The 26,769-nt window shown below is 42.1% G+C and overlaps 1 protein-coding gene across 2 annotated transcripts in view; it reads right to left on the bottom strand.

Annotated features, from left to right (window-relative positions):
* Nucleotides 1–401: 401 nt before the first annotated feature.
* MRPL3 (mitochondrial ribosomal protein L3) overlaps nucleotides 402–26,769 on the bottom strand; it is a 45,685-nt gene continuing 19,317 nt past the window's right edge. Inside the window, exons 7-10 of one of the 2 annotated variants that reach the window (XM_031464441.2) lie at nucleotides 14,291–14,399; nucleotides 11,951–12,028; nucleotides 10,618–10,695; nucleotides 402–732 (exon numbers count right to left, since the gene is read on the bottom strand). In XM_031464441.2, the coding sequence (XP_031320301.1) occupies nucleotides 646–732; nucleotides 10,618–10,695; nucleotides 11,951–12,028; nucleotides 14,291–14,399 (352 nt within the window). In that variant the 3' untranslated portion in view covers nucleotides 402–645. Of the gene's footprint in view, nucleotides 733–4,775; nucleotides 5,247–10,617; nucleotides 10,696–11,950; nucleotides 12,029–14,290; nucleotides 14,400–26,769 lie in introns of those variants that run through there. The other variant, XM_031464386.2, reaches the window with a different exon arrangement.

Here is a 26,769-nt window from a genome sequence, read left to right as displayed (position 1 = left end):
ATGGGGGTATGGGATGTGATTATACTGGGAGTGTGCCCTTCCTAATAGCTCACTGTGGTTCCTTCTTTCTGTCTTTAGATGCTCATCTTTTTCTGCAGGTTCCAGTTTTTTATACCAGTGGTTGTTCAGCAGTTAGTAGTGATTTTGTTGTGTTCATGAGAGGTGAGTCCAAGGTCCTTCTGCTCTGCCATCGGGGCCTAATCTAACGAGGGGGCCTTCTGATTACTAAACAGGGTAAGCTGCTGAATGTAAAACAAGGTCTCCCACAGACTGATGAAAGGTGTCCTGCAATTTCAGAAATGCAGACTGCCTGCCTTAATGTGTGTGTGTGTGTCCGTGTCCGTCAGAACAGCTACTACATTAAACATATAAAGACCACGTTACAAAACTCCATAGTTCTTACATATTTCATCATGTCCTGAGACGGTCAGGTTCCACTCACAAATTTATCTTTGGAAATAAGCTGTAAAAATCACCCTTATATTCCACCCCTCGTGAAAAGTTGAAAAGCAGGTCTGTGTCTCAGCATAAAAGGTTACAAAAACCACTAGGTATTGCCTCTGAAATACTTAATCTCCTAACAGCTGCTGTGGGAAACACTTCCACTGACACTTCAGTGTTGTGACAGCTGGCATCACCCCAGTTTCACCCCGTGCCAGGGCCCTCCATAACGACAGGACTCGCCCACGCTGGCATTTCAACTTCAGCTCCACTCATCAGTAAGGTAAGGGCCTGGAAAGAAAGGACAACCAGTACTTACTGTAGCTCTCAAAGCAGGTTTGCTTGGACCATCTGGCCTTCCTGAGGCCTACAGAATTTATACCATGTTCTGTATTTATTAACCTGTCTTACAACTGATAGTACCAACCAAGGCTGGAACACAGGTCTAATCTGAGGGACATTTGGTTACAAAAAGTTTCCTCTTTTCAAGGTAAAATCTAATAGGGGATCGAGTTCAGGCCCAGACCAGGACTTGTGTGGGAGCCACGGCTTCACAGCTGCCCAAGGTCAACACTGCTCAGGAGTCACCACTAGTACCCTGGGCTCCAAACGGGGGGGACCGTGTACTGTTTACCCACAGTAGGCCAAGTTCCACTGCCCTCGGGTGAGTATGTGATGACTGACAGGGGCTGCGGCCAGAAATAGAGACCCACGGTTCCTAGAAAGTCATGTGTTGTGTTTTGCTTAGTGTTTGTAGGACCAGGCGGACTTTGGCGTTTGTGTCCCATCAGCGTAGAGAAGGCGCCGCCCTCTTCCACTGGGCTCAGCAGAACGCAGCTTCTTGGCCACTGAACGTCCACAGGAACGGGGCCTGGTCGTCCTTGGAGACAGGTGCTGGCAGTGGGGACTGGGGGTAGGGGTGCATGTTCTGCCCTGGTCCGGCTTTGAAAGATCCTAAAAGATGATCCTAAAATTTGTCCTTATAACTCACATGCGGTACACAGTCGACGTGCAGACTCTAGAGGCAGACAGCGATGGCTGGGGAGGGGGCGCCCTGCCTTCTCCACGACCCCGCATGCCCCGGCCAGCAGCTGTGGAAACGGTCCTTAGACAGTCAGGTTCCACTCACTCTCCTGTCATCTGGCAGCTTTTAGAGGCTGGGATTCCTTTCCCTCTACCTCTGTAGGTGCTTTTATTCAGAAACAGGATTTTACATTCTCCCAGCCGTAGCATTCTTCTGTCTAGCAGGGGAACAGCTGCTTCCCACGCCTTCATCAGCAATCTTGACCCAACTGTAAGTTCACTGAAGTCTTTTGGTCAAATGCAGATAATTAAAGGAGTGCAATTAAGGCATTCTGAATTTCAAAGTTAAGTAAGTATAAATAATCACTAAGCATGGTACGGGACATACCTAACTAATGGGTACCATTTTAAGTTTGGTTATTATTGCATTTACACATAATTTTAGAATCAGTTTTAACAGTTTTATAGTAAGTCCTTTTGAGATTCTAAAAATAGAACTGAACTGACTTCTCCATGGCATTAGGTCGTCTCATTCATAGCCATGACACTCCTCTCCATTATTTAAATTTTCTTTCATGTCCTCTCCATTATTTAAATTTTCTTTCATGTCCTTCAATGTTTCATCTTCTCCAATAAGACATCAGCATGGTTGTCAGGCCTCTTCCTCAGTAACCTTTTTTAAAATTGCTATTGTGGACGGTATCCATTTTCCTCCCATGTAATTTTCCAGTTAAATACCGCTGTTATATGTTTGTATGTTAAGGCTACATTTGGTCACCAGAACTGTCTTCATTGGCTCTGACAGTTCTATCAATAGACTGATTTTCTAGTAGATTGACCATATTCCTTAGAAATGAGATTTGTCCTCACTTTCCAATATTTATATCATTCTTTTTCTTGTCTACCTACATTGGTGAAGATCTCCAAGTACATCGCTGAAAAGAAGCAGTAGAAAGTATCCTTGTTTGATTGCTGACTAGAGTGTGTCTAGTATTTTACCCCTGAATATGATGTTTGCTCATCTTTTAACAAAATCAGGAATTTCTAGCTTGGTAAGTTATATTTGTTTTTGATTTTTAAAAAAAGGCATGCTATTAAGACTTAACTACAATTTAAAATGATTCCTCTTGAGGAACTCATGATTAAAGAAAGAGAAATACATAACAGATTGTTACTTGCTTTCCTTTGGCACCCTGGGAGCTTAGAGCCACACCAAGTAAAATAACTGCACAGCCTGCCCACCTGTATTATATTGGCACCATTCCTTCCCACCGCCCACCTACTCTCACGTATATCATCCAACACGTTTTCCCCTTACTTTACTAGTTTAAGGCATGGATCTCTTGTCAGTGGCCACAAATCATTAATGAAATGAGATGAAGCATAAATGAAAACTTTTAAAAGAGATGTAGCTACATTTGGATTTAAAATTGAGAATGAGAGAAACAGAACATGGGCAGGAAATGACTGCTGACCTGCTAAGTAACAAATTCCTTAGTGATCAGAAGAGCACATGGAGACCTGACACTTGAGTGGCCATGTGACCCACGTCTCAGGAGACATCTGGAGTTGTTATATTCTGTGGGTCCCCAGTATAGTCCAGAGGAAATGGAGCAGTTAAATGAGGCCTGCTTATGTATACGTAGACTGTTAAGCTTCATTATTTGTCATAAGTAGCCATTGGTAAGCAGATTTTCATTTCATGCAATGAAGAGAAATCCAGCAGCCATTAACACTTTTGAGTAACAAGTGATTAATTTGTAGAATGTACAAAACCAGGCCATTTAAAATCCTTTTTGGAAAGTATCAGGAAAAGTAATTTCACCCATCTTACAGTTGAGTAATCTAACTAAAAACAGCTATGCCTCCCAACAGGAGTGTAAATAAGGGCCTTAATTTATGCTTTTATTGGCCTTGACAGGCCTTTAACTGTGACATACATGTTTCTATAATTTAAATAAAAATCAATTCCCTTCTCTTTTTAGGGCTTAGAAAATGGTTTACCTAAATAGGTTTAACAACCAAAAAATCATATGGGGACTATAGTATATAGTTTGTATCTGTAAATCTCAGCTCCTCTCCTAATTTATCCCCCCTCCTTTTCCCCATTGGTAACCATAAGTTTATTTTCTACATGAGTCTGTTTGTTTTGTAAATATATTTGTCCTATTTTTCAGATTCCACATATAAGTGATATATTTGTCTTTCTCTGACTTACTTCAATTAGTACGATAATCTCCAGGTCCATTCACGTTGCTGCAAATGGCATTATTTCATTCTTTTTAATGGCTGAGTAGTATTCATTGTATAAATGTAGCACAGCTTCTTCATCCAGTCATCTGTTGATGGACATTTAGGTTGTTTCCATGTCTTGGCTGTTGTAAATAGTGCTTCTATGAACATTGGGGTGCAGGTGTCTTTTTTGAGTTAGGGTTCCTTCTGGATATATGCCCAGGAGTGGGATTGCTGGATCATATGGTAAGTCTATTTTACATTTTTTGAGGAATCTCTATACTGTTCTCTGTAACATCTGTACCAAACTACATTTCCACCAACAGTGCAGGAGGGCTCCCTTTTCTCCACACCCTCTCCAGCATTTATCATTCCCGGACTTTTGACTGATGGCCATTGACTGGTTTGAGGTGATACCTCAATGTAGTTTTGATTTGTATTTCTCTGATAATTAGTGATATTGAGCATTTTTTCATGTGCCTATTGGCCATTGTATGTCTTCATTGGAGAATTTCTCATTTAGATCTTCTGCCCATTTTTGGATTGAGTTGTTTGCTTTTTTCTTAAGTTGTATGAGCTGTTTATATATTCTGGAGATTAAGCCCTTGTCAGACAAGTCTCATCTTTTGCAAATATTTTCTCCCATTCCACAGATTGTCATTTTGTCTTGCTTATGGTTTCCTTTTCTGTGCAAAAGCTTAAGTTTGATTAGTCCCATTTATTTATTTTTGCTTTTATTTGTTACCTGAGTAGGCTGCCCTAGGAGAAGAACACTGCTATGATTTATGCCAGAAGGTTTTGCCTGTGTTTTCTTCTAGAGGTTTTATGTTATCTTGTCTTATGTTTAAGTCTTTAAGCCATTTAGAGTATTTTTGTGTGTGGTGTGAGGGAGTGTTCTAACTTCATTGATTTCCATGTGGCTGTCTAGTTTTCCCAACAGCATTTGCTGAAGAGACTTGTCTTTTCTCCATGGTATATTTTTGCCCCCTCCTTTGAAGATTAGTTGACCACAGGTTTGTGGGAATCCCCATATTGATTTGATGCAGCTTGACAGCCACCCTTTCACAAAGACAGACAACTTTCTTTAGTAAAAGATGTTAAATTTATAAACATTTAGGATACTGTGACAAATACATAGTTTAAAAAAAAAGCAGCTCACAAGTTACAAAGATTTTGCTAATATGCAAACTTCCAGTGTATCTGAATGTGCATATTCAATCTACTTAACTGATTTATGTGTAATGTGGCAATTTTTTTGAACAAAATTCAACTCAATTGGGGGATGAATGATACGTGTATTTATGCCCTTGACAAAGACAGTAAGTGTGCTGTAACTGGGAGAACGCAGTTCCTGGTTACACCCCCGTCCTGCTCATCAGAACTCCCCAGCTGCGAGGTCAGGCAAACGTAAGGGATGGGGCTCCGGGCAGACACACGCTTTCATCATACAAATCCTCTGGTAGCTCCTCTTCATCTCCATCAGGGAAATACGTAGGGAATGGCAGATTTTTACCCAAATCCTTATGCGCAGGCAGTATGGAGTCTTTGATCTGAGGGGGAGGAGGCAAAGCTCTTACTAATAAGTGATACCAATTAAGTCAGCATGTTTTACTCATAATCAAGGAATATCTGTTCCTACATTTTCTAATGTGAATAACACAGCTGTTTATATATAAAGTAAAAGAAACTCAATGTGTATTTTTTATCCCCCCCCAAAATTCAATTCATCCAATGACACAAAGGCAACCATCCTCAAGTTAGCCAGCCATCTCCTAAGAGTAAAACAACTCTGATTAGACTTTACCTGTAACTAGAACTGCCCAACAGGATAAATTATATTCTACAATTACTACATAAATACCAATTATATCTCAACTGATTTTTCAAATATAAAGAACTGACACACTTAAAAGGTATTACTATCTACTTCTTATGTATTGATTTTATCATCTACTCATACCATCTGTTTTTATTTTCTATCATAGATTTTTTTTGTATTGTGTTAAATACATGCTAATTGTCCTATTACTAAAACTTATTTTGAATTATGTGCTCTTAATTCTGACCAACAAAAACACCATGTAAATTTAACAAGTCATATTCTCATTGACAAGCTAAGGACAGAATAGTATTTAACAAAAATAATAAACCCATAAGTCTTTAAAACAGCTCTATAACTCTACGTTCTAAAAATCTAACTACATTTGTAAATTCATAAACTGAGAAACAGTGCAAATATTGATATGATCTAGAATTTTTCTTGATTTTTGGAAAACATTACTAGAGTTTTCAAAGTTTGACTCATTCTACAGACAGCATCCATTCAGAGAAATAAAACATTAGACATAAGTTATACAGAGTAAAGGTTACTCATTTCTTACTACCAGAATGATTGGTTGAAGTATTTGGTTGAAGTAAAAGTACACAGCAGCGAGGAATAGCTAAGTACAGAATTTCTCATTAAAATTGTTTCAAGAAATTACTAGTAAGTTGCCCAGAAGAGAATAAACTTGTTTATTTTTTTCTCCAATTCCTAATCTTGGGTTAAACTTGAACTTGGAAAAAACAAGTTACATTCTTACCAATTTATCTCAGAATTTATAACTCAAAATAAAACCCAAGCAAATAAACACAAAAAACATTATGTGCTCATCTGATAACTGCATCCTCAGGCACGGACGTTTTACAGCTCTGTCCTAGCTGAGGAACATTTGGGACGGACGCAGTACTTACCTATTTGAAGGTCACTGCCACAGTCCTGCAATGCACTGATCTGAAACACAAATGCTGACATCTCACCTACAATGGGGCGGTCCCCCTTGAAGGAATGTGCATGACACTACGGTAGGTGTGTGGTCACTCTCACCCCGACTTTAGTGTTTCCCTGCCTTCAGGACTCCCTCGACTATCTACCTCGTTCTTTTATATCTATGTGTATTAGCAAAGCAGTCCAAATCCTTTGAGGAAAGGTGAGCGTAGGAAGCACAAAAAAGCACAAAAAAACCAGGCAAATCTGAAAATAAACTTAAATTATAAATTAGGCTGTAGGGACATGACATGCAAATATGTCAAATATGTCAGCATCACTAACACACGACGGATGCTCTAAGTGCATTTAGTGAATCCAGACCACACAAAGCTTACATTAGCTAAACAGGCTGGTCAGCCCTGAGACGAGCTTACTAAGTTGAGTGAAGAACACAGTTCCCAGCAGCCCTGTGCCCTGTACTCTGAGGAGCCATGAGGTCCCCTGGAGGGAGCGGGCGCTGAGGAGGCCGCTCGCCCAGCAGGCAGCCTCAGCCTCCAAGGGCAAGGGGCTTATCCCCCTGCTGGGCGACCCCTGGGAGAGTGGAACAGTGGGTGAATCTTCAGAGAACATGTAAGACACTCCCCAAACCCCCACACCTAATGTTTGGGATGGACATTTAGGGTTACAAGAGAGTTAAAAGATTTATCAAAATTTGTTGGAAACACATTCACTAGAATGTTAAAAGTTCAAAGTGCCTAGACATTGCTCTGATGCTGTGGTGTCTCAGGCTGTGTCTGGACTCCTCTTGTAGAACTGCCATCTTCAGTGACAGCAGGCCCTCACCCATCATAGGGAAGTGGGCGGGAAACCTGAGTAATGAATTCTGTTGGTTATAAACTGTCTCTAACATCCGGATCAGAACCATTGAACACGTGGCCGTTTTGAACACAGCTGACCTGGTCACCCCTGCCGGCTTCCACCACTGTCACTGCATATGTGACTGGGTCACCTGGACACTGGAAACTTACGTAAACCCACCAAAACCCAAAAAATCTTCTAAGCATTAATCAAATGCATTTCTTCTTTAAGGAAAATGAGAATAATCCAAGTGAAGAGTTCTAAAAAGGGAATGTTAATTACTGTAAGATTAAAATACTGTACCTGTCCTAGTAATGGAACCTACCTTAAGAAATGAAAAGAATACATAGAAAAAGACCCCATCTGACAAATCCAAGTTTCAACCTACTTTTGTTACTACTGTTGGACAAATAGTGAAGGATCTATTTCTGGGAACTGCTGATACCACTTCTATTACAAATTTATTTTCAGAATGGAGAATGGAAGACTAAAATTCAGAAGTGAGCTCTCACTTTGTATTACGTTGGCTTAAAGCCCAGGCAGAATAATATTTTGCAGTTTACTTGATAGAAATAAGTCGGAGACCTTAAGAACTTTTTTTTCAAATCGATCCTGTAAAATGTTTTCTTTGTTTTGAACACAAAAATGAACATGAATTTTTAAAGGAAAACACTTAAATGTGTAATCAGAGCAATGCTAGTAGTAATAATACATCTTAAAATGTCTACCTTAACAGGGGAACGTATCTCAACATTAATAAAAGCTATTTATGACAAACCCACAACCAATATAACATAATACTTAATGATGAGAAGTTGAAAGCCTTTCTGCTAAACTGGAACAAGAACGCCCACTCTCACCTCTTCTATTCAACAAAGTCTTGGAAGTCCCGGCCATAGCAGTCAGACAAGGAAGAGGGATCCAAATTGGAAAAGAGGTAAAATTATCACTATATATAGATGATACTATAGTATATACTGAAAACTCTAGAGACACCACACAAAAACTACTAGAACTGATAAAAGAAAGAATTCAGCAAGGATACAAGATTAACAGAGAAATCTGTTGCATTTCTTTACACTAACAATGTCAGAAAGGGAAAGTAAACAATCCCTTTTAAAACTGCATCCAAAACAATAAAATACTTAGGAATCAACCTGACCAGGAGGTGAAGATTTTATATGCTGAGAACTATAAAACATCAATAAGGGAAATTAAAGACGTAAAACTAGCCCATGTTCTTGGATTGGAAGCATTAATACTGTTACAGTGGCCATACTACTCAAAGCAATCTACAGATTTAATACAAACTCTTACCAAATTACTCAGGACATTTTTCACAGATGTAGGAAAAATAATCCTGAATTTATAAGGAATCACAGAAGCCCTGGAACTGCCAAATCAATAAACAGACAAAAGGATCATGGAACAGAACAGAGAGTCCAGAAATAAACCCAAACGCTTACAATCAATCTTCAGCAAAGGAGGCAGGAGGCAAGAATATACAATGGAGAAAAAGACAGTTTCTTCAGCAAATGGTGTTGGAAGACTGGACAGCTGCATGTAAATCAGTGAACTTAGACTATTCCCTCACACCACACACTCAAAATGGCTTAAAGACTTAAACATAAGACAAGATACTATAAATCTAAGAAAACATAGGCAAAACATTATCTGACGTAAATCTTAGCAATGTTCTAGGGCAATATACCCAGGCGATAGAAATAAAAGCAAAAATAAACAAATGGGAATCTAATTAAATTTACACGCTTTTGCATAGCAAAGGAAACCATAAGCAAAACAAGAAGACAACCTATAAAATGGGGGAAAATATTTGCAAATGATGTGATAAGAGCTTAATTTCCAGAATGTATAAATAGCTCATACAACTTAATAACAAAAAAACAAACAACCCAATCCAAAAATGGGCAGATCTAAATGAGAAATTCTCCAATGAAGACATACATATGGTCAATAGGCACATGAAAAAACGCTCAATATCGCTAATTATCAGAGAAATGCAAATCAAAACTACAATGAGGTATCACCTCATACCAGTCAGAATGGCCATCATTCAGAAGTCCACAAATGACAAATGCTGGAGAGGGTATGGAGAAAAAGGGAACCCTCCTACACCGCTGGTGGGAATGTAGTTTGGTGCAGCCATTATGGAAAACAGTATGGAGATTCCTCAGAAAACTAAAAACAGACTTACCCTGTGATCCAGCAGTCCCACTCCTGGGCTTGTGTCCTGAAGAAACTCTAAATCAAAAAGGCACATGCACCCCAATACTCACAGCAGCACTATTTACAAGAGCCAAGGAATGGAAGCAACCTAAGTGTCCATCAAGAGATGACTGGATAAAGAAGCTGCGGTATATTTATACAATGGAATACCACTCAGCCATAAAAAAGAATAAAAAAATGCCATTTGCTACAACATGGATGGACCTTGGAGATCATCATTCTAAGTGAAGTAAGCCAGAAAGAGAGAAAAATACCATATGCTATCACTTATATGTGGAATCTAGAATATGACACAAACGAACCTATTTACAAAACAGAAAGACTCACATAGAAAACAAACTTACGGTTAACTGGGGGGAAAGGGGGTGGGGAGAGAGAAATCAGGAGTTCGGGATTACTAACTAATGTATATAAAATAGATAAACAAGGTTCTACTGCACAGCACAGGGAACTATATTCAGTATCTTGTAATAACCTATAAAGAAAAAATACATATGTATATATATATATAACTGAATCACTATGCTGTACACCTGAAACTAACAACACTGTAAATCATCTGTACTTCAACAACAAAAAAACAACTCAATATTCTGCAAAACACAATGCAGTTAAGTGCAATAAAAAAAAAGTCTTAAGCCACCCTTCTTGTTGATTTTCATTTAACTTCTACCCATATATTTCCAATTCCTGTGTCAAAGTACTCTTGAAAAAGTTATTTTTTTGAAGGACAGAGATATCCTGATATTCTGGAAGGTGCCCTTGGAAGGTGCCCTATGTGTCTTGTACTCCTTCTCCTAATATCCCTTCTGTATTTATGAAGAGCTCTGTGCTTACTGGTCCTCGGACCCCTCTTGCAGGTTCATAGTTTTAGAGACATAGACTAAAGATTATTTTGTGCAGTTTTTTTTCACGCAGTTTTTTTTCACTCAGTTGCTACTCAAAAGTGGAAAAGTTAGCAGGAAACATGGGGAAAAATAGCCACTTATTTTCCAGTCACATTTCTGGTGACAGAGTGGCGCACACCAATGTATCTGAACAAGGAAAATAAAGGCAGCTCTACGAACCTTGACTAAGCAGTTTTTGTGTCCTGGTACAGAGCCGTTTACGTAGATTATATTGTGCTTTGTGTTTATTCTCCACACCTAAAGTAGAAATGAAATCAAACTTTAAGTAAGAGTTAAAAGTTTGAAAGTATAATTACATTAAAACAAACATAATCCTAGGCTCTAAGTAGCCTGTAAAGTCCTAATCATGTTAGCAACTCAAAATGCTCAATGAGAACTGAAAAAACTCAGGTCCCACGGACGACGTGTGCTGTAAGGACAGCAGGGACATCTCATGGACAGGGCAGAAAACTCATGTCTCAACATTCTGGTGCCAGAAAGATTAACAAGCGGAAACTTTTATTTTTAATTAGTCAATACTAGCTTGCTGCAACTAGGAACTAGGAAGCCACTACGTCTCTGGGTCTAATTTTTAAACAGTGTGCTGAGCAGATGGTTTTCAAACAGATCGTCACATGGAGAAAACATTTGGGGGGGGGGGAATCAAGCCTGACCCATAGCTCGTACGTAATTATGGCTAAATACTAAATCCTCTGGAGACTGAAGTCTCTCTCCTGTACACACGTGCACACACGGACACAAATAGGTGTCTCTGGCAAGTATAAAAGCAATAGGAGAGGGGAAAAAAATCTCACACTATATAAAATTTACAAAACTTTATGCTGGTCAAAATTTATAACTAAAGCACACCTAGAACAGACGCTGGAAGAATACGCACCAAACTGTCATTTACCAGTGGTTCCCTCTAGGGGGCGCTCTTCCCAGTGGTTTATTTCCTTCTTTGAACTTTGTATGCTTTTCATACATGTGTACACGTGAGTTTTCATAAAAATATATGACACCTATTATGGTTCAACTCATTTTCACTTAGATATCACATATATTCCTCAAGTTAAACACATAATCATTCTATAAAAATGGATGTATATGCCATAATGCTTTTTTTTAGTACTACCTTTCCCTGTTTTAACTGTCTCCTACATGCACCCACACATTTGACATTTACTCAAAGTACTCTGGTGTGTAACCGTCCAGTCTCTGTGCTTATATGGGGCTCAGCGGCACATACACGTGGGGCTCCTGTTTACTCTGTCAGAGCGCTTACTGAACGCAATGCTCAGAATTTTCTTTCGTGCAACACCACCCTATGGAAACCTTCCAGATCAAACAGCAGACAACTAATTTTCCTTTTTAATGCGTGCATATTCAATGGCTTGGAAATTAAATGAACACACATGACCAAGACCACCCCATAAAGAAAATACGGAGTCCCGTGCCTCTGCCCTGGGGCACTGCTGTCACCATCCCTAAAAGGGCCACTGCAGACACTTACTCTCAGTCCAAATGCTGTCCTGTCGATGTTCCCCAGGGGTCCCGGCATTTTAGCTCCAGGCCAGACTCTGGCAACATCCTAAAGGAGAGAACCACATTTGCACTTTTTACATAGTACCTTCAATTTCAAAGAGTACCCATGAAACCAACATGCAAGTAAGATATAAGCCATTAAAATGTTCTCCCCCATGTTTTGCTAGGCCCCGGTAAAAAACTAAATGTGGATTCAATCAAACTGACTCCTAGAGAATTTCTAAACTAGATTAAAACAACAAAAATACAGACTAAGAACACATTTAAGAGAAAAACTCAGTAACATGAGAGTAACTGAGCCAATCATGGTTTAAGAAGTAAAAACAAAAACAACAAAGGACATACAAACAAGTCACACCATCATTGTAAGAAAAAGACTGCCCGCCTGGCCTATTTTCAGTAACCTGCATGAACACCCACAGCTCTGCTGCCGGAACGGTCCTACCCTCCCAGCCCTGCTTTTGATGTTTCTGTCGTCCCGCGGAATGATTAAAGGACAGTTAGTCATCAGAGCTCCGGGCTTGCTTGGCCGGCCCTGGCCGTCTCTAACTCATGTAAATCAAACAGCCGCACATCGTCTGATTTTAGCTTTGACAGTGGATCATATTCCACATCTGGAAAAACAAATCTGAATTACATCCACAGTGGAAAGCTGCTCATGATACAAGTTCTTGAAATAAAAACAATTGCATCACTGTTCTCACAACAGGTGAAACTCCCAGCGGAAGCAGCTCAGCCTATCAGCAGAGTTGGTTACTCTGCAGCCAACAGTTTAAAGCCAATTCTGAGTATTACAGACTGTCACTTACTTATTCTATAAACAGTCTGATAAGCACCGTGCTCAGCATGACCTTAGTAAAAAGGACTCTGCCCTCCCCAAGTAAACTTACACTAGTTAAAACCACACCCTGACTCAGGCCGTTTAATAGCTAATGGAAGAAGCATTTACAAACAGAACAGTGTATTTCATGAAGAATAACCAACTCGAGTCATAAGATTCGGTTCTCCTATAGGCCTAATTTTTTTAAACAGTTGTAATGAGATATAATTCACATACCACACTTCAGCCATTTAAAGTATACAGTTTAATGTTTTTAGTACATTCAGAGTTGTGTATTATCATAATCAGTTTTGAAACATTTCCATCCACCCAAAACAAATTCCATACATGCTGGAGGTCACCCCTCCAGCTGCCGCGCTGTCCAGCCCCCGCCCCGCCCCGCCTGCAACATGGCAGCAGACACGATGCTCCTTTACCTGCAAGTAGTTCAGTGTGTCTCCTAAGAACAAGGACGCTCTCTGACATACGCACAGCAGTTACGAAACTCAGGAAATGTAACACATTAGCTAATCTACCAGCCACACTTGAATTCTGACAACTGTAATGTCCTTTCGAGCTGTTTCTCCAAGTCTGGGGTCTTAGCTGTCGTGTCTCCCTAGTCTCCTGACAAATAAAGTTACAAAGACTAATTTTGTGCAGACGTACTTTATACCTTTGGGAGAACACATACAGGGTCAAGCCCCAGAAGTGGGACTCCTGCGTCAAAGGCAAACGTGCAGCCTTGCTAGATAGTGCCTGCCACGTTTCCCTCCACAGAGGACACACTATTTTACACTCCCGCCAGGGACGGGTGAGGGTGCCTGCTTCCCCACACTCCTGCCAATGGAGTGGCAAAAAGTGAGCAGCTTGCCAGCCCAATCCGCTGGGTGAGAAACTCGCTCAAGAGTAGCTTTCATCTGTATCTCTCTTACAAGAGGGAGAATATATTTGCAAGCTTTAGAGACTGAATTTGCATCTCTCATGGTCTCAAGGGTAAGGCTCCTGCAGGCCCTTTTCGCCGTACCTCTGGGACCAGCGTCAGACCAGTCCCAGAGGTCCAGGGGACTGGGTCAGCAACACACAACTCCCCCTCTATTTCCTGCACTTTCACCGCCTGTCTCCACTTTTTCTCCACTACTTTTCCCTCGCATCATTATACTGTCCTTAGCAACCCTTCCCTATGGTCCCTTGGTACTTTGTACAGACAAAATCCATCTGTGAGGGACCAGGGAGGGCACTCTGACCCTGTTTCCTGCAGCTGGCTAGAGAGTGTGGGAGGGGTGACAGAGACAGGAACGAGGAAGCAGGCAGGAGAGTCCCCAGGGTCCTGGCTGTGGCCAGCCAGGCCGTCACCATGTGACAAAGTAAGGCCAGCACTCACCTGGGGTCACATTCAAATTACAGCCCGGTCCCCTGGACAGACTGAAGCCCTCTGCGCACAGAGGCTGAACCTTTGGCTGTAAAGGAGGATCACAAGGTTATACTTACTCCAGTTGAAACAGCTCCAGGTCTCCGGTGGGTTTTCGTCTGACCGTGAGTAGCGGGCTGGCCTTTAAATTCCCATCTCTTCATGACACCTTGAAAACCTTTGCCGATTCTGAACAAGGCAAACAGAATTTACATAATCAACACAGGGTAAGAGATTCCCAACTGCCCGCTCTGGCAGTACCTGAGAGCTTGACAAAGCTCCTTATCTAAACAACAAGGAAAGGCCATTCGAGCGAAACTGCAAATGAACATGCGCTCTCCTCTGCCCTGGTCTGCACCTTCCTGGAGTCTCATCTACGTGAAATGACTGGTTCACGATCGTGGGACAACAGAGAGCTAAGCAGGGGGAGTGCCATCACCCTAGGACACAATGCAGGGGAAGTGGGTCCCTTCAGAAGTTCAGGGTACTCAGAGGAGACGTGGCAGGAGCCACTGAGAGCCCACCTCTGGCACACATGCCCCCGTGTGATCAATCACCTCCCTAGAGTCTGGGTGTACCCAGCAGGGAATAAACCCCACAGAAGTGGCCTCGGTCCCAGGGACCAGCTCCATCTCTGCACCCTCTTGCTTGCGAGGCCCTGAAGGAAGCTGCTGCTGGACACGAGCTGGGCATGGACGGTCCCGTGGGAGCACATCTCCGGCCAGCAGCTGTGGACCTGACACCCGCCTGGGCTGAGCCCCTGGGCCCACAGCCCCCGCTGAGCTGCACGGACCATGTGCCCACCCAGACCGCAGCAAGGGGAGACATGTTCATTGTTTCAGGGGACTGTGTTAGGCAGCAGTGTATACAGAACATGAAATAAAACAGCAATCTTGTCCTAAATACTACAGAAATTTGACTTTTAGAAGATGGATCTTGGTTTCAAGGTCTGACTCTGAAGCCAATAGAGAAATAAAAAAAGAGACTAACAATTTCTTAAAATTCTAACATTTCAATTTTAACAAAACCATTCTAGTTTCAAACTCTGCTAACTAGAGAAATGCTCTTCAGTTAGGTAGAAGCAATACTAAAGTTCAAGCATGATTAAGGCTTGTCTCTGACTGTCAAATAGATCAGGACAAATGACACAATGAAAGGACCAGAATGAATTTTAGACTCTACTAGGTATATTTTTATAGACGCATGCAATGAACACTTTTTACCTTTTAATAGATAACATGTGAACACAGTTTTGAAGTAGTATCCCCTACACATAGCATAGCTGGCTACTACTAAATAGAGCATATTTCAGGGCACTTACAAACAGGACCACACGCCACAGATTACAAAAACTATGTTATTTCCACAAGGACTTTGCTGTGCATTTAACAGAGTTATCAGAAAGTTAAGCCCACATGAATAAGATAGTTTGTTTTAGATAAATCAAGAATTCCACACAAACACAAGTACGTATAGAATATAACAGCCGAGTATTATCAAATCACAGGTCAAAGGTTATGTGTATACGAATAATTCAGGTATAGCTTTCTCACATTAGTCAACTGAACACATCATGGCGTATACGGCACGCCTGGTCTCACCGTGCTCCACAGATACTAATGGTCAGCACTTTTCAGCCATGAAGTATTTTTAAATTAAGGTACATATGTGGTGTTTTTAGACATAACACTAAGAGACTACAGTACGGTGCAAAGGTAACTTCTATGTGCACTGGAGAACCAAACAATGTGTGTGACTCGCTTTACTGAGGTGGCCTGGACCCAAACTGCAGTATCTCCGAGGCATGCCTGAACGTAATTCTTTTCAGCCTCAAAAACTCAAAATAATGCTTATTCCTGATCAAAGAGCTAAAACAGACACTTAACATATACTCACTGAAAAGCCACTATAAACTTGGCAAGATTAACATCTAAGAAGAGCAACCATTTATCATCATAATATCAAATGTTTTCCTGAAATTCTGCTTCAGAAACTTAACAAATATTTCCACTTAACACTGAATTTTAGAATATATTTGAAAAATAAATGCTTGGCAATTTAAAAATAAAAAAGAAGTGAATCCTTTGAACCTATGATACTGTTTGGCAAATACCACTTTAAAGGAAAAAAGGGAAGGGACTGGAGACATCGAATCTAAAACGAGCACGTGGAAGCTGGTGGAATGCTAGGACCACGCGCTACCCTCTCCTCGTGACTACAACGAAAGCACAACTGGCTGCTAAACAACCATCGGAAAAAAAGCCTGGAACCTAGCAAAGAAGATCTTCTGCAACTGGCAACATAAAGAGGGCACCACAGCAGGATGGTAGGAGGGGCGTGCTCTCGATATAATCGGGCCCCATACCCCCAGGGTGGGAAACCCACCAGCTGAAAAACATTAAGTTGCAGAGGCCCTCCCACAGGAATGAGAGTTCTGACCCCCACGCCAGGCTCCCCAGCCCAGGGTTCTGGCAGTGGGAAGAGAGGGAGACCCCAGGACATCAGGTTTTGAAGGCCAGCAGGGCTCCAGGAGCCCCACAGGACTGGGGGAAACAGAGACTCCATTCTCTTGGGACGCATACATAGAATCTCAAGTGTGCTAGGTCCAAGGGCAGAGGCAGTGATTTCATATGAACCTGGGTCAGGCCTGCCTGCTGGTTTTGGAAGGTTTCCTGGGAATGTAGGGGAAGCCTGCAGCTCACCCAGGGCACATAAAAGCTGGTGGCAGACATTCCGGGAGTGTTCATCTACATGAGCTTTCCTGGAGTCTTGACTGCATCATCAGCACCAAGATTTAGCCCCATCCATCAGCAGACTTCCTGAGCCACTAGACACACCCCTAGACACAACCCTACCCACCAGAAGACCAGGACCAAGCTTCAGTCAGCAGTGGGGAGGCACCAGCTCCACCTGCATAAGCCTCTAGTCTAGCCACATCCACCAGGGGCAGATAACAGAAATAAGAAGCCAAAGCCTGTGGAAGGAATCCACAAACGCAGGCCAGACTCTATACTGGGACTGGCTGGAACCTGGCCCTCGGGGACAAGAGAGGAGTGTGCTGCTGGGACACACAGGACGTCTCCCACAGAGAGCCACCTCTCCAAGGTCGAGACACATAACTAACCTACCTAAAAATACAAATAGAAAGATAGACAATATGAGGTGGCAGAGGAATATCTCCCAGGCCAAGGCACAAGATAAAATCCCAAAAGACGAAATAAGTGATGAGGAGACAGGCAGTTTATCTGAGAAAGAGTTTAAAGTAATGATGGCCAATATGTTCAGAGAACTCAAGAGGAGTATAGATGCACAGTGTGAAGTTTTTAGCAAAGAGTTTGAAAATATAAAGAATACCCAAACAGTTGAATAAAATCACTGAAATGAGTAACACACTAGAAGGAACCAAGAATAGACTAAATGAGGCAGAAGAACAGATCAATGAGCTAGAAGACAGATTAGTGGAAATCACTACTGCAGAACAGAAAAAAGAAAAAAGAATGAAAAAAACGAGGATAGTTTAAGAGAACTCTGGGACAACATGAATGCACTAATAGTCATTTATAGGGGTCCCAAAAAGAGAGGAGAGAGAGAAAGGACCTGAGGAAATTTTTGGAAAGATAATGACTGAAAAATTCCCCAATTTGGGAAAGGAAACAGTCACCTAAGTCAAGGAAGTACAGAGAGTTCCACACAGCATCAAGCCAAAGAGGAACATACCAAGGCACAATTTGACAAAAATTAAGGATAAGGAAAAAATATTAAAATTAGCAAGAGAAAAGCAACAAATAACATATAAGGGAGCTCCCATAAGGTTATCAGTGATTTTTCAGCAGAAACTCTCCAAGCCAGAAGGGAGTGGCATGATATATTTAAAGTGATGAAAGGGGAAAACTTACAACCAAGAATACTCTATCCAGCAAGGCTCTCGTTCAGATTTGATGGAGAAATCAAATAACAGATAAAAGCTAAAAGGTTTCAGCACCACTAGACCAGCTTTACAACAAATGTTAAAGGAACTTCTCTAGTCATCAAACCGTAAGACAAGACAACAAAAAGAAGAAAGAGGGGGAAAAAAAAGACCTACAAAGGATTGCTTTGGCAATTCAAGGTGTTCTATGGTCCCATAAAGATTTTGGAATTGCTTGCTCTGGTTCTGTGAAAAATGTGAGTATTTTGACAGGGGTTGCACTGGATCTGTGGGTTGCTCTGGGTAGTGTGGCCATTTTGATAATGTTGATTTTTCCAATCCAAGAGCACAAGATCTCTCTTCATTTCTTTGTAACATCTTCAATTTCCTTCATCAGTGTTTTACAGTTTTTAGAGCATAGGTAACCTCCTTGGTTAAGTTTATTTCTAGGTATGTCTAGGTTGTTTTAGATGTAATGGAAAAGTTTATGCCAGTTATAAAATTCTGGTTTTTGAAGTGGAAAGAAAAAGTGAATGAAGGGTTGTGAATGGCAAAATACCCTTCTTTCTTATGGTGAGTTGTGTTCCATTACATATATATGCTGCACCTTCTTAACCCACTCATATATTGATGTGCATTTACGATGCTGCCATGTCTTGGCGATTATAAATAATGTTGCTGTCAATAGCAGGGTGTATGTATCTTTTTTAATTAATTCTTATTTTGTGGTTGGCTTTACTCCTTTGATAACTATGTAAGTTTAAAAAGCTAAAGCTCTAAACGTTCTTAGAAACAATGAACAGTACATATATGCAAATTTTTAAAAAATATGTGCAGTATATTGTCTATATGTATTTACATGCAATATATTGTGTATGTGCAGTCAAACTGTAACAATTCTACCTAATAAAACTGAAAACTGAAACAAAACAAAACCACGTTCTGACACTGGCCATTCTGGCAAAAGTGTGTCTCCAATGGCTTCGTCTCTACTTAAGAAAGCGAGCCCGAGTGTGAGCCGTGAAGAACAGGCCAGGTGAGTGTCAAAGAAAATGTGTTTCATTTTAACAGTGAAGTGCTAATTATCTTTAGGCTAATTACAGCTGTTTTCCATCTAGTTCTAGAACACATCATGTTCTATGTGCACAATGGGGGCCTCTTCAATAAACAGCACACGTGATGTGACAGATGGCCGGCGGAACTGAGACCGTGGAGGACGCAGAACGCGGGCGCAGGTGTCTCTCCCACTGTTTCTCTGTTGTGGTCCAACCACAGAACACACAGCAGGAGCAAGAAGGGAACTAATCTATACTGAGCGCACCCAAGCACGTTTGAGAGAGGACGTTTTCACGGGTCACATCATATAAACCCTTCATTTCACTAAAAATGATACAAAACACGTAATATGTGCTTTCTCTTCCCCACCCATTTTCTGCTGTTTATAGTTAGTGGTAGCGGAAAAAATATCAAAGGACAATTCAAAGCAGGAAGAACACAATGTTAGAAATTCCACATTTAGTGAAATATATCTGAAAATCAGGAAAACATAAAAGATGTATTTTAGTTAGGGCATTTATACTGTTAAAACTAAAACTTCATCAAAAAGTCTCAGAGATGCCATTTAAACTTAGGAATCTCCGTCGCCCGTGTTCTCAGACTTACTTCCTTACTAGACTTGAAGTCCACCAAGCACAGGGACTGGGCGCCGTCCCACCCCGGCACCCAACCTAGAGGACTCAGGTCGTTCTGTCCTGGGTACAGCTGTGCCTTAGGGAGACAGATGATTATTTCCTTCATTCTGTCCTGCAGTTCCCAAATGCTGTCTAATGGGCAAGGCTGTTTTTTGTTTTTTTAGGGAGAAATTCATTAGGGAGACCTAAGAAATGAGGCAGCCATAGGGGTAGCAGGTAGTGACTGGCTGGCTGACCAATATGCTACTCAGACACAGGGTGACCCTAGGAAGCCTGCCTAAAGTTATTTTCAGTATACTTAATATATATAAAGTGTAAATTATATATAAAATATATATATTTAAACTGAGCAGCAGCATCAATAACCACATACCACGAGGAAACAGGACCTGTAGATTCACTCCAGGCAAGGCATTACACAAACAAAAATAAATTCAATAATTCAACAGCAAAACCTCTCAAGGGATAAACACCAGAAGGCACTGTTGCTAGACTATGTTATCAAAAATGTTTAGTTTCCAATAAAAAACTGAGACTTGGGCAAGCGTTTCTGAAGGTTTACACAGGCTATATAAAGACAGGGAGGAGGGGCTTACAGGTGTGACTAAGAACCTGCGGCTGAGAACGCGCCGTCAGATGTTCCCGGGGCACCGCACGGCTCCAGAGACCAGCACTGCGTGGACGCCATCCCCTGCTAAGATGTGACAGACGCCTCCGCGTCCACCAGCAGACACCCTTCACACGGCTCCCCACTTCGTGGGAACTGCCTCTGACTACCCGGTTCTGGACACACTTGGACGCGGGGGTGAACACAGCGTCCCTGAGGGGAGGCCTGCCCTCGACCCTGTGCACTGAGTCCTCCCAGAGGGGCCTCCAACGTCCTCACACCAAGTCCCTCCGTCGCCCCTGCGGGCCCCTGGCAGTGCCGGAAGTCCATCGCCACCTGACTCAGCGCTGCTGTCTGAGCCTGGGGTGGGTGACGGGAAGCAGCTCCTGAGTGCACGGGTGAGCCGTGGTGGAACTTCCCAGGTGCTCCACGATCCAGCAAGGACTTCACAGGTGGCGTGGTCTCTGCACAGTGTCCCCCTCGGGGGTGGCTCTGCAGCAGCGTGGCCTGGAGTGCAGGTATCCGCTTCCGTCTGAAGCCCACAAGCCCCTCAGCATCTGGGAACACCCTCATCAACAGTGATGCCGAGAGCACAGAGCACTGCCTGGAGCTCTGCCGTCAAATCCAGCTCACTCAACAGGACAGGGAGCCGCCTGTGCCGGGCCAGGGACCTCGTAGAGAAGAGGGCATCTTCTGGCTGTCCTAAGTAAACCCAGGACACCACGCTGCTGTCCTGAGTTCAGTCTGCCATTCCCCAAAAGAAAACTCAAACAACCAATTCTGCAGTACCAGGAAAAGACAGAAATTTTCTGAAGGTCCTTGGCCACATCATCTCTCGCTGCAGCTCAGAAGCCCGCCATGCGCTATGATGCACTGCTGTGTCTCTTTCAATACAGAGAAAGTGAGTCATGCCACTTGGAAAATTGGAGGGTTATTTTTTGGATACAGATTTGCAGAACTGAAAGGAACCTTAGGAAAGATCTGGTCCTATGCCTTTATGTTAAAGACAATGAAGTCTCCACTGGGAGAAACTAGGCCCCTTGGCCAAGGTCAAACCCCTGGTACATGGAGGCACCAGGTCACACTTTCAACCCAGGTCACACTGCCTCCTGAGAAACACAGCAAAGCCAAAATACAAAACTACCCAGCACATCAGAGAGGCAGGAAGCTATTTCAAGGGCATCCTTGTCACACTGTAAATTCTAGGTAATTACAACGACCCACTGTGCTTTGGAAAGCCCCTACTTTGCTACACGAAACAGCCTAAAGTAAAAGGCAGTAACCTGATGTATTAGAAGATACCACCACTGAATTCCTAATGACCTAATGTTTTTAATTCATTTAAAGAGGTATTTCCTAATGAGGAAAACACACTTTCCCTTTAAAAACTTGAAACAAATGAGAAAGCAGTAACGTCAGCAGGGGTGACTGGCGCCAACCCTCCTGAGCAGTCCGTGTGTCCCCACCCCGATCTAAGCGTCATCTGTCCGTCTTCTCACTCCGTCTTTCTGGGGCGGCGGAGGCCGGTGCTGCGGTCAGTCCCACGGTGACAATGAGGCAACAGAGAGGCTGAGAAAGCCGCCTAGGTCACAGGGCTGCCGGGGACCAGGGCCCTCCGTCCAGCCTCCCGGGGTCACCTCCGATAGGATGCTATGACCGAATGAATGAAGAGGGATTGTTTCTGACAGAGACTATTTTCCTCTGCAATTTACTCATTTTGAAAATTGTCCCACTAGTATGCTTAGAAATTTCCTGCTTTGAATACCTAGTAAACGAAGTGACTTACTAAACATGAACACACCCAACAGGTGCAGAGCTGGGGGCACCTGCACCTGAAGGCAGCTCCTGCCCTGTCTCCTCCCCGAGCTCCCAGTGGGCTGGTCCGAGTGTGCAGCACTCTTCTCACACGGGTGCGCCTCTGGCCACAGCCCCCGAGAGCCTTCGCTTCTGTAAGAAGCTACCTGGCTTCCATTCACTCAGATGGACCAGGTTTCTGTACAAATTTGTTGATACGTTAATGAAAGAACCCAGGAAACTCCCCTTCCTTCATTTTACCCCAGGGACAACATGATCAAAGTCAGTCCTGTCTTTATCTTGAGGCCAAAGGGCACCAAAGACTTCAGAAACAGTGAGATTATGCAAGAAATTGCCGTTAAAGCACTATGACTATGCCTGAAAATATATAGGTTGCTTTAACTAGCCCAGACTCAGGGATTTTTAGCTTATCCTTCATCCAGAAAGAAAAACTCTCTTAAGGAGCTGAATGAGCTGTTTTCTGATTTTAGTCTGGGCTTCAAGAAACTCCATCAGGTGTGTTGGCCGGTCATGAATTTCAAGCTCAGCGAGACCCTGGCAGGAAAGTGCCCTGGGCATCCCCCCTGCCTGTGTCATCTTTTTCTCCCAAATAACACAGAATGCATTTTTACAGTTTTCTTTCTGTTTATCTTAGTTTCATTCTATTCTGATTTCTTTCCTTTAAAAAAAAAAAAAAGAAAAACAAAACAAAAAAAAACCCTGCAAGCTATATAAGCAACACTAGAATCCAACAGAAAACAATTAACAGAATCTATGCTGACAAAAGAATCAACAGTCACACCATAGCTCACTCACTATGTGTATTTTTATCTAGAGCTGTCTCCTCGTCAAAACTGAGAGAAACAAAGGGAAAATGAGAAACCCCCAAACCCACCATCTATGAGAAGTTACACTGGAAAACAATCGCCACCACAGAACAAGAATATAATCTTTAAAGGGTCCTTGTATGGGGCAGGTGGTGGTGGTGGTGGTGGTGGTGGTGGTGTGGGGCACATCATTACACGTGCTACACTTTAACTTTTATTTCAAATACATGACATAAAGCTCCCATATTTCACAGGCGGGGCCGTATTATCTATTAATAGCATAATGAAACATTATTCTGCTAGGATGGTTCTACGTATCAGATGTAAAGATCTTTCCCATATAATCTTTTTTTTTTTTTTAAATGGAGGTACTGGGGTTGAACCCAGGACCTCATGTATGCTAAGCACATGCTTCACCACTGAGCTATACCCTCCCCCATATAATCTAAATTGAATCTGTATTCTCAGACCCTTTTGATGAAAACTATTTATTTAAAAGTAAAAATTAAAAATAACTATTAAATATATATTGACCTCACACTATAAAGTGACACTGATAAATTTACTTATTTATATAAAGAATTATATCCAAATTCAGCACCTTTCAATGTAAGGTGATTTCTAATGCAATCATTAAACATTTTCCTTAAAAAACATAAGGAGGTCTAGCAGAAGAGGCTGCTACTGTTGGTTACTGGTCACTTTAAAAACATGTCAGCAGACAATTTCATTCTTGAAGTAGAAAGATTCTATTAACACTGTATTTTCTTAAAATAATATGTTTAAATTTTTCTAATTTAGTTAGTTATTTCTAAAGTATATTTAATCCAGCAATTAGAATCGAAGCTATAAGATAAAAACTTGAAATACTCAAAATATGTGTAGATTTAACAATTAAATATAATTATTACATGAGACAAATGAAGAACTTCAATTGTAGAGAGAAAAGTCTCAAATTAATCAACAGCAAGGAGCCAGCGAAGCCAGTGACTAAGGAACGTGGGTGACACACAGGCCTGCTCTTCTGACAAGCCACATGGAAGTGGGCTGACCAGACTGACCTGCTTTAAAACCAAAGCTTGAATGTTCCAGTCCGAGCAGAGTTAGGACAAGGCGGGCACGGGGCGGCGCCCAGCGCAGGAGCCCCGGCCGTGGGCCCTGGGCCGGCTGCGCCCGCTCGCGCAGGAGCTTGTGGGAAACGCCCTTTGTCAGCTACGGCCCCCGGCCTATCCAATCTGAAGACGGGGGCCGCGCCTGACACGCCCTCCCGGAGACTGAAGCCCCTAATACGTGAGAACTGACGCTCCAGCCTGTAAACCCGTGTCCCTCATGACCTCCCACGTCACTGCGGCTTTTCCCTCTAGTGTCTGCACCTCTAACACGATTAATCAAGAGGGCGGAGCCCAGAAGTTTCAAAATTTTAAAACAGGGACTGAAAATGGGGGACAAGGTAGAAAATTCCCACCTGCAAGTGAGTCACAGCAAGGGGCTGTAAGGATTAGAGCCTACGCCCAAAAGATGACGCTTCTATTTACAACCAACAAGGAAAAACATTCTCACTGGTGCCAAGGACTGAAACTCCAAGTGGGGGGAACTGTTCAAAAACTGAGAAGCAGCTGGGAAAGGTGACAGAAGAATTTAAAAAGGAAAAAGAGAAGCAAGCAAACTCATGTGCGCGCGTGCGCGCACACACACACAAGCTCAGGGACGTCAACGGCAGAGGGAAGAGGCAGCCTCCACCAGGACTGTGTGCAGCTCAGACCCAGTGCTGCACCGGGAAGGAATTCCAACATCTCTATGTGGGAAGCACAGAGAGTCCTACTAATTTATAAGCGCTTACAAGCATCCTGAGGCCAAAATAACATGCTGGCGACAAGAGTCATGGCCGTCAGAAACCTTCAGTGAAAGGTCAAATGAAGTCCGTTTCACCCTGATCTCAGGTCTCCCCTCGGAAAGGTAAGCAGACAGGTCACACGGTGGAAGTTCAGCAGTGAGGGCCCCTCCTCCAGAGGTGAATGCCAACTACTAATCCCCAGCTAGTGAATCCCCCAGCCTGTAGCAGCCTAGTCCCGAGGCCGGCATGGGGCTGTACACAGCTTCCTTCTCCAGTACGTGATCTTCAAACACAAAACAAAACCAATACACTCTCCTTCCACTTTACGCTCCTGAGCAGAAGTATTTAAAGGTAGCTTTTCAGAAGCCCAGGGAACCCAACAGCAGCGCATGAAACACAAGCATCTAGAACACAGGCACTGGGAAGCCGGTCACAAATATCCCCACAGGGCATTTGCTAACAAGGGAATCTGACTCTGCAGAGCTCCCTGAAATATCTAATTTATACTGTAAAATATGTAATGAGATGTACACACTATTAACTGTATGTAAATTAACAGAATTACCGTGAGGTATTTTATTACATGTAACAATTCAGAAACTTAAATAGTAAAATCATCTGATTCACAACACACAGATCTCCCCAGCTAACCAAACCAAAGCTTTATAGCTCCAGTATATTATTCATTTCTTCACAAGGGCAGGGAGGACAAAAAGCATTATCAAGAAACCAGCGATTTTAGAGGCCCCAGGAAGCAGGGAAAAAAAAGACAAAGGCTCACAGTTTCCTTAAAAAGAGGCCCAACCGCCCAAATTAATAAAATCAGAAAAAGGGTAAGTTACAACCGACACCACAGAAATACAAGGGATCTTAAGTGGCTACTATAAACAACTGTACACCAACAAAAAGGACTACGTAGAAGAAATGGACAATTTCTTAGAAAGATACAGTTTGTCAAGACTAAACCAGGAAGAAGTAGACAATATGAATAGACCAATTACCAGTACTGAAATCAAATCAGTAATTTAAAAATCTCCCAACAAACAAAAGTCCAGGATCAGATGGTTTCATAGGTGAATTCTACCGAACATTTAGAGAAGTTAACACTTCTCCTTCTGAAACTATTCCAAAAACTTGCAGAGGAACTTCCAAATTCATTCTATGAGGCCACCATCACCCTGATATCAAAACCAGACAAATATATCACAAAAAAAGAAAATTACAGGGCAATATCACTTATGAATAGAGATGCAAAAATCCTCAACAAAATACTAGCAGATCAACTCCAACACTGCATTAAAAGGATCACACACCATAATCAAGTGAGGTTTATCCCAGGGATGCAGGGATTCTTCAGTATTTGCAAATCAGTGTGATGCACCACATTAACAAATTAAGATTTAAAAACCATATGATCACCTCAACAGATGCAGAAAAGCTTTTGATAAAATTCAACATCCATTTATGATCAAAACTATCCAGAAAGTGGGCAGAGATGGAGCATACCTCAACATAACAAAGGCCATATATGACAAACCCACAGCTAACATCATACGTAACAGGGAAAAGCTGAAAGCATTTCCTCTAAGATCAGGAACAAGACAAGGATGCCCACTCTCACCACTTTTGTTCAACATAGTTTTGGAAGTCCTAGCAACAGCAATCAGAGAAGAAAAAGAAGAAAAAGGAATCCAGATTGGAGACAAAGAAGTAAACCTGTCATTGTCTGCAGATGACATGATAGTATATACAGAAAATCCTTAGACACTACCAGAAAACTACTAGTGCTCATCAATGAATTTGGTAAAGCTGCAGGATACAAAATTAATATACAGAAATTAGTTGCATTTCTATACACTAATAATAAAATAGCAGAAAAAGAAATTAAGGAAACAATAC

Source organism: Camelus dromedarius, chromosome 2 (assembly GCF_036321535.1).
Source record: "Camelus dromedarius isolate mCamDro1 chromosome 2, mCamDro1.pat, whole genome shotgun sequence".
Taxonomy (NCBI): domain Eukaryota; kingdom Metazoa; phylum Chordata; class Mammalia; order Artiodactyla; family Camelidae; genus Camelus; species Camelus dromedarius.
The sequence above is the reverse complement of the archived record's forward strand: the minus strand, read 5'-3'. Positions and strand labels throughout refer to the sequence as shown.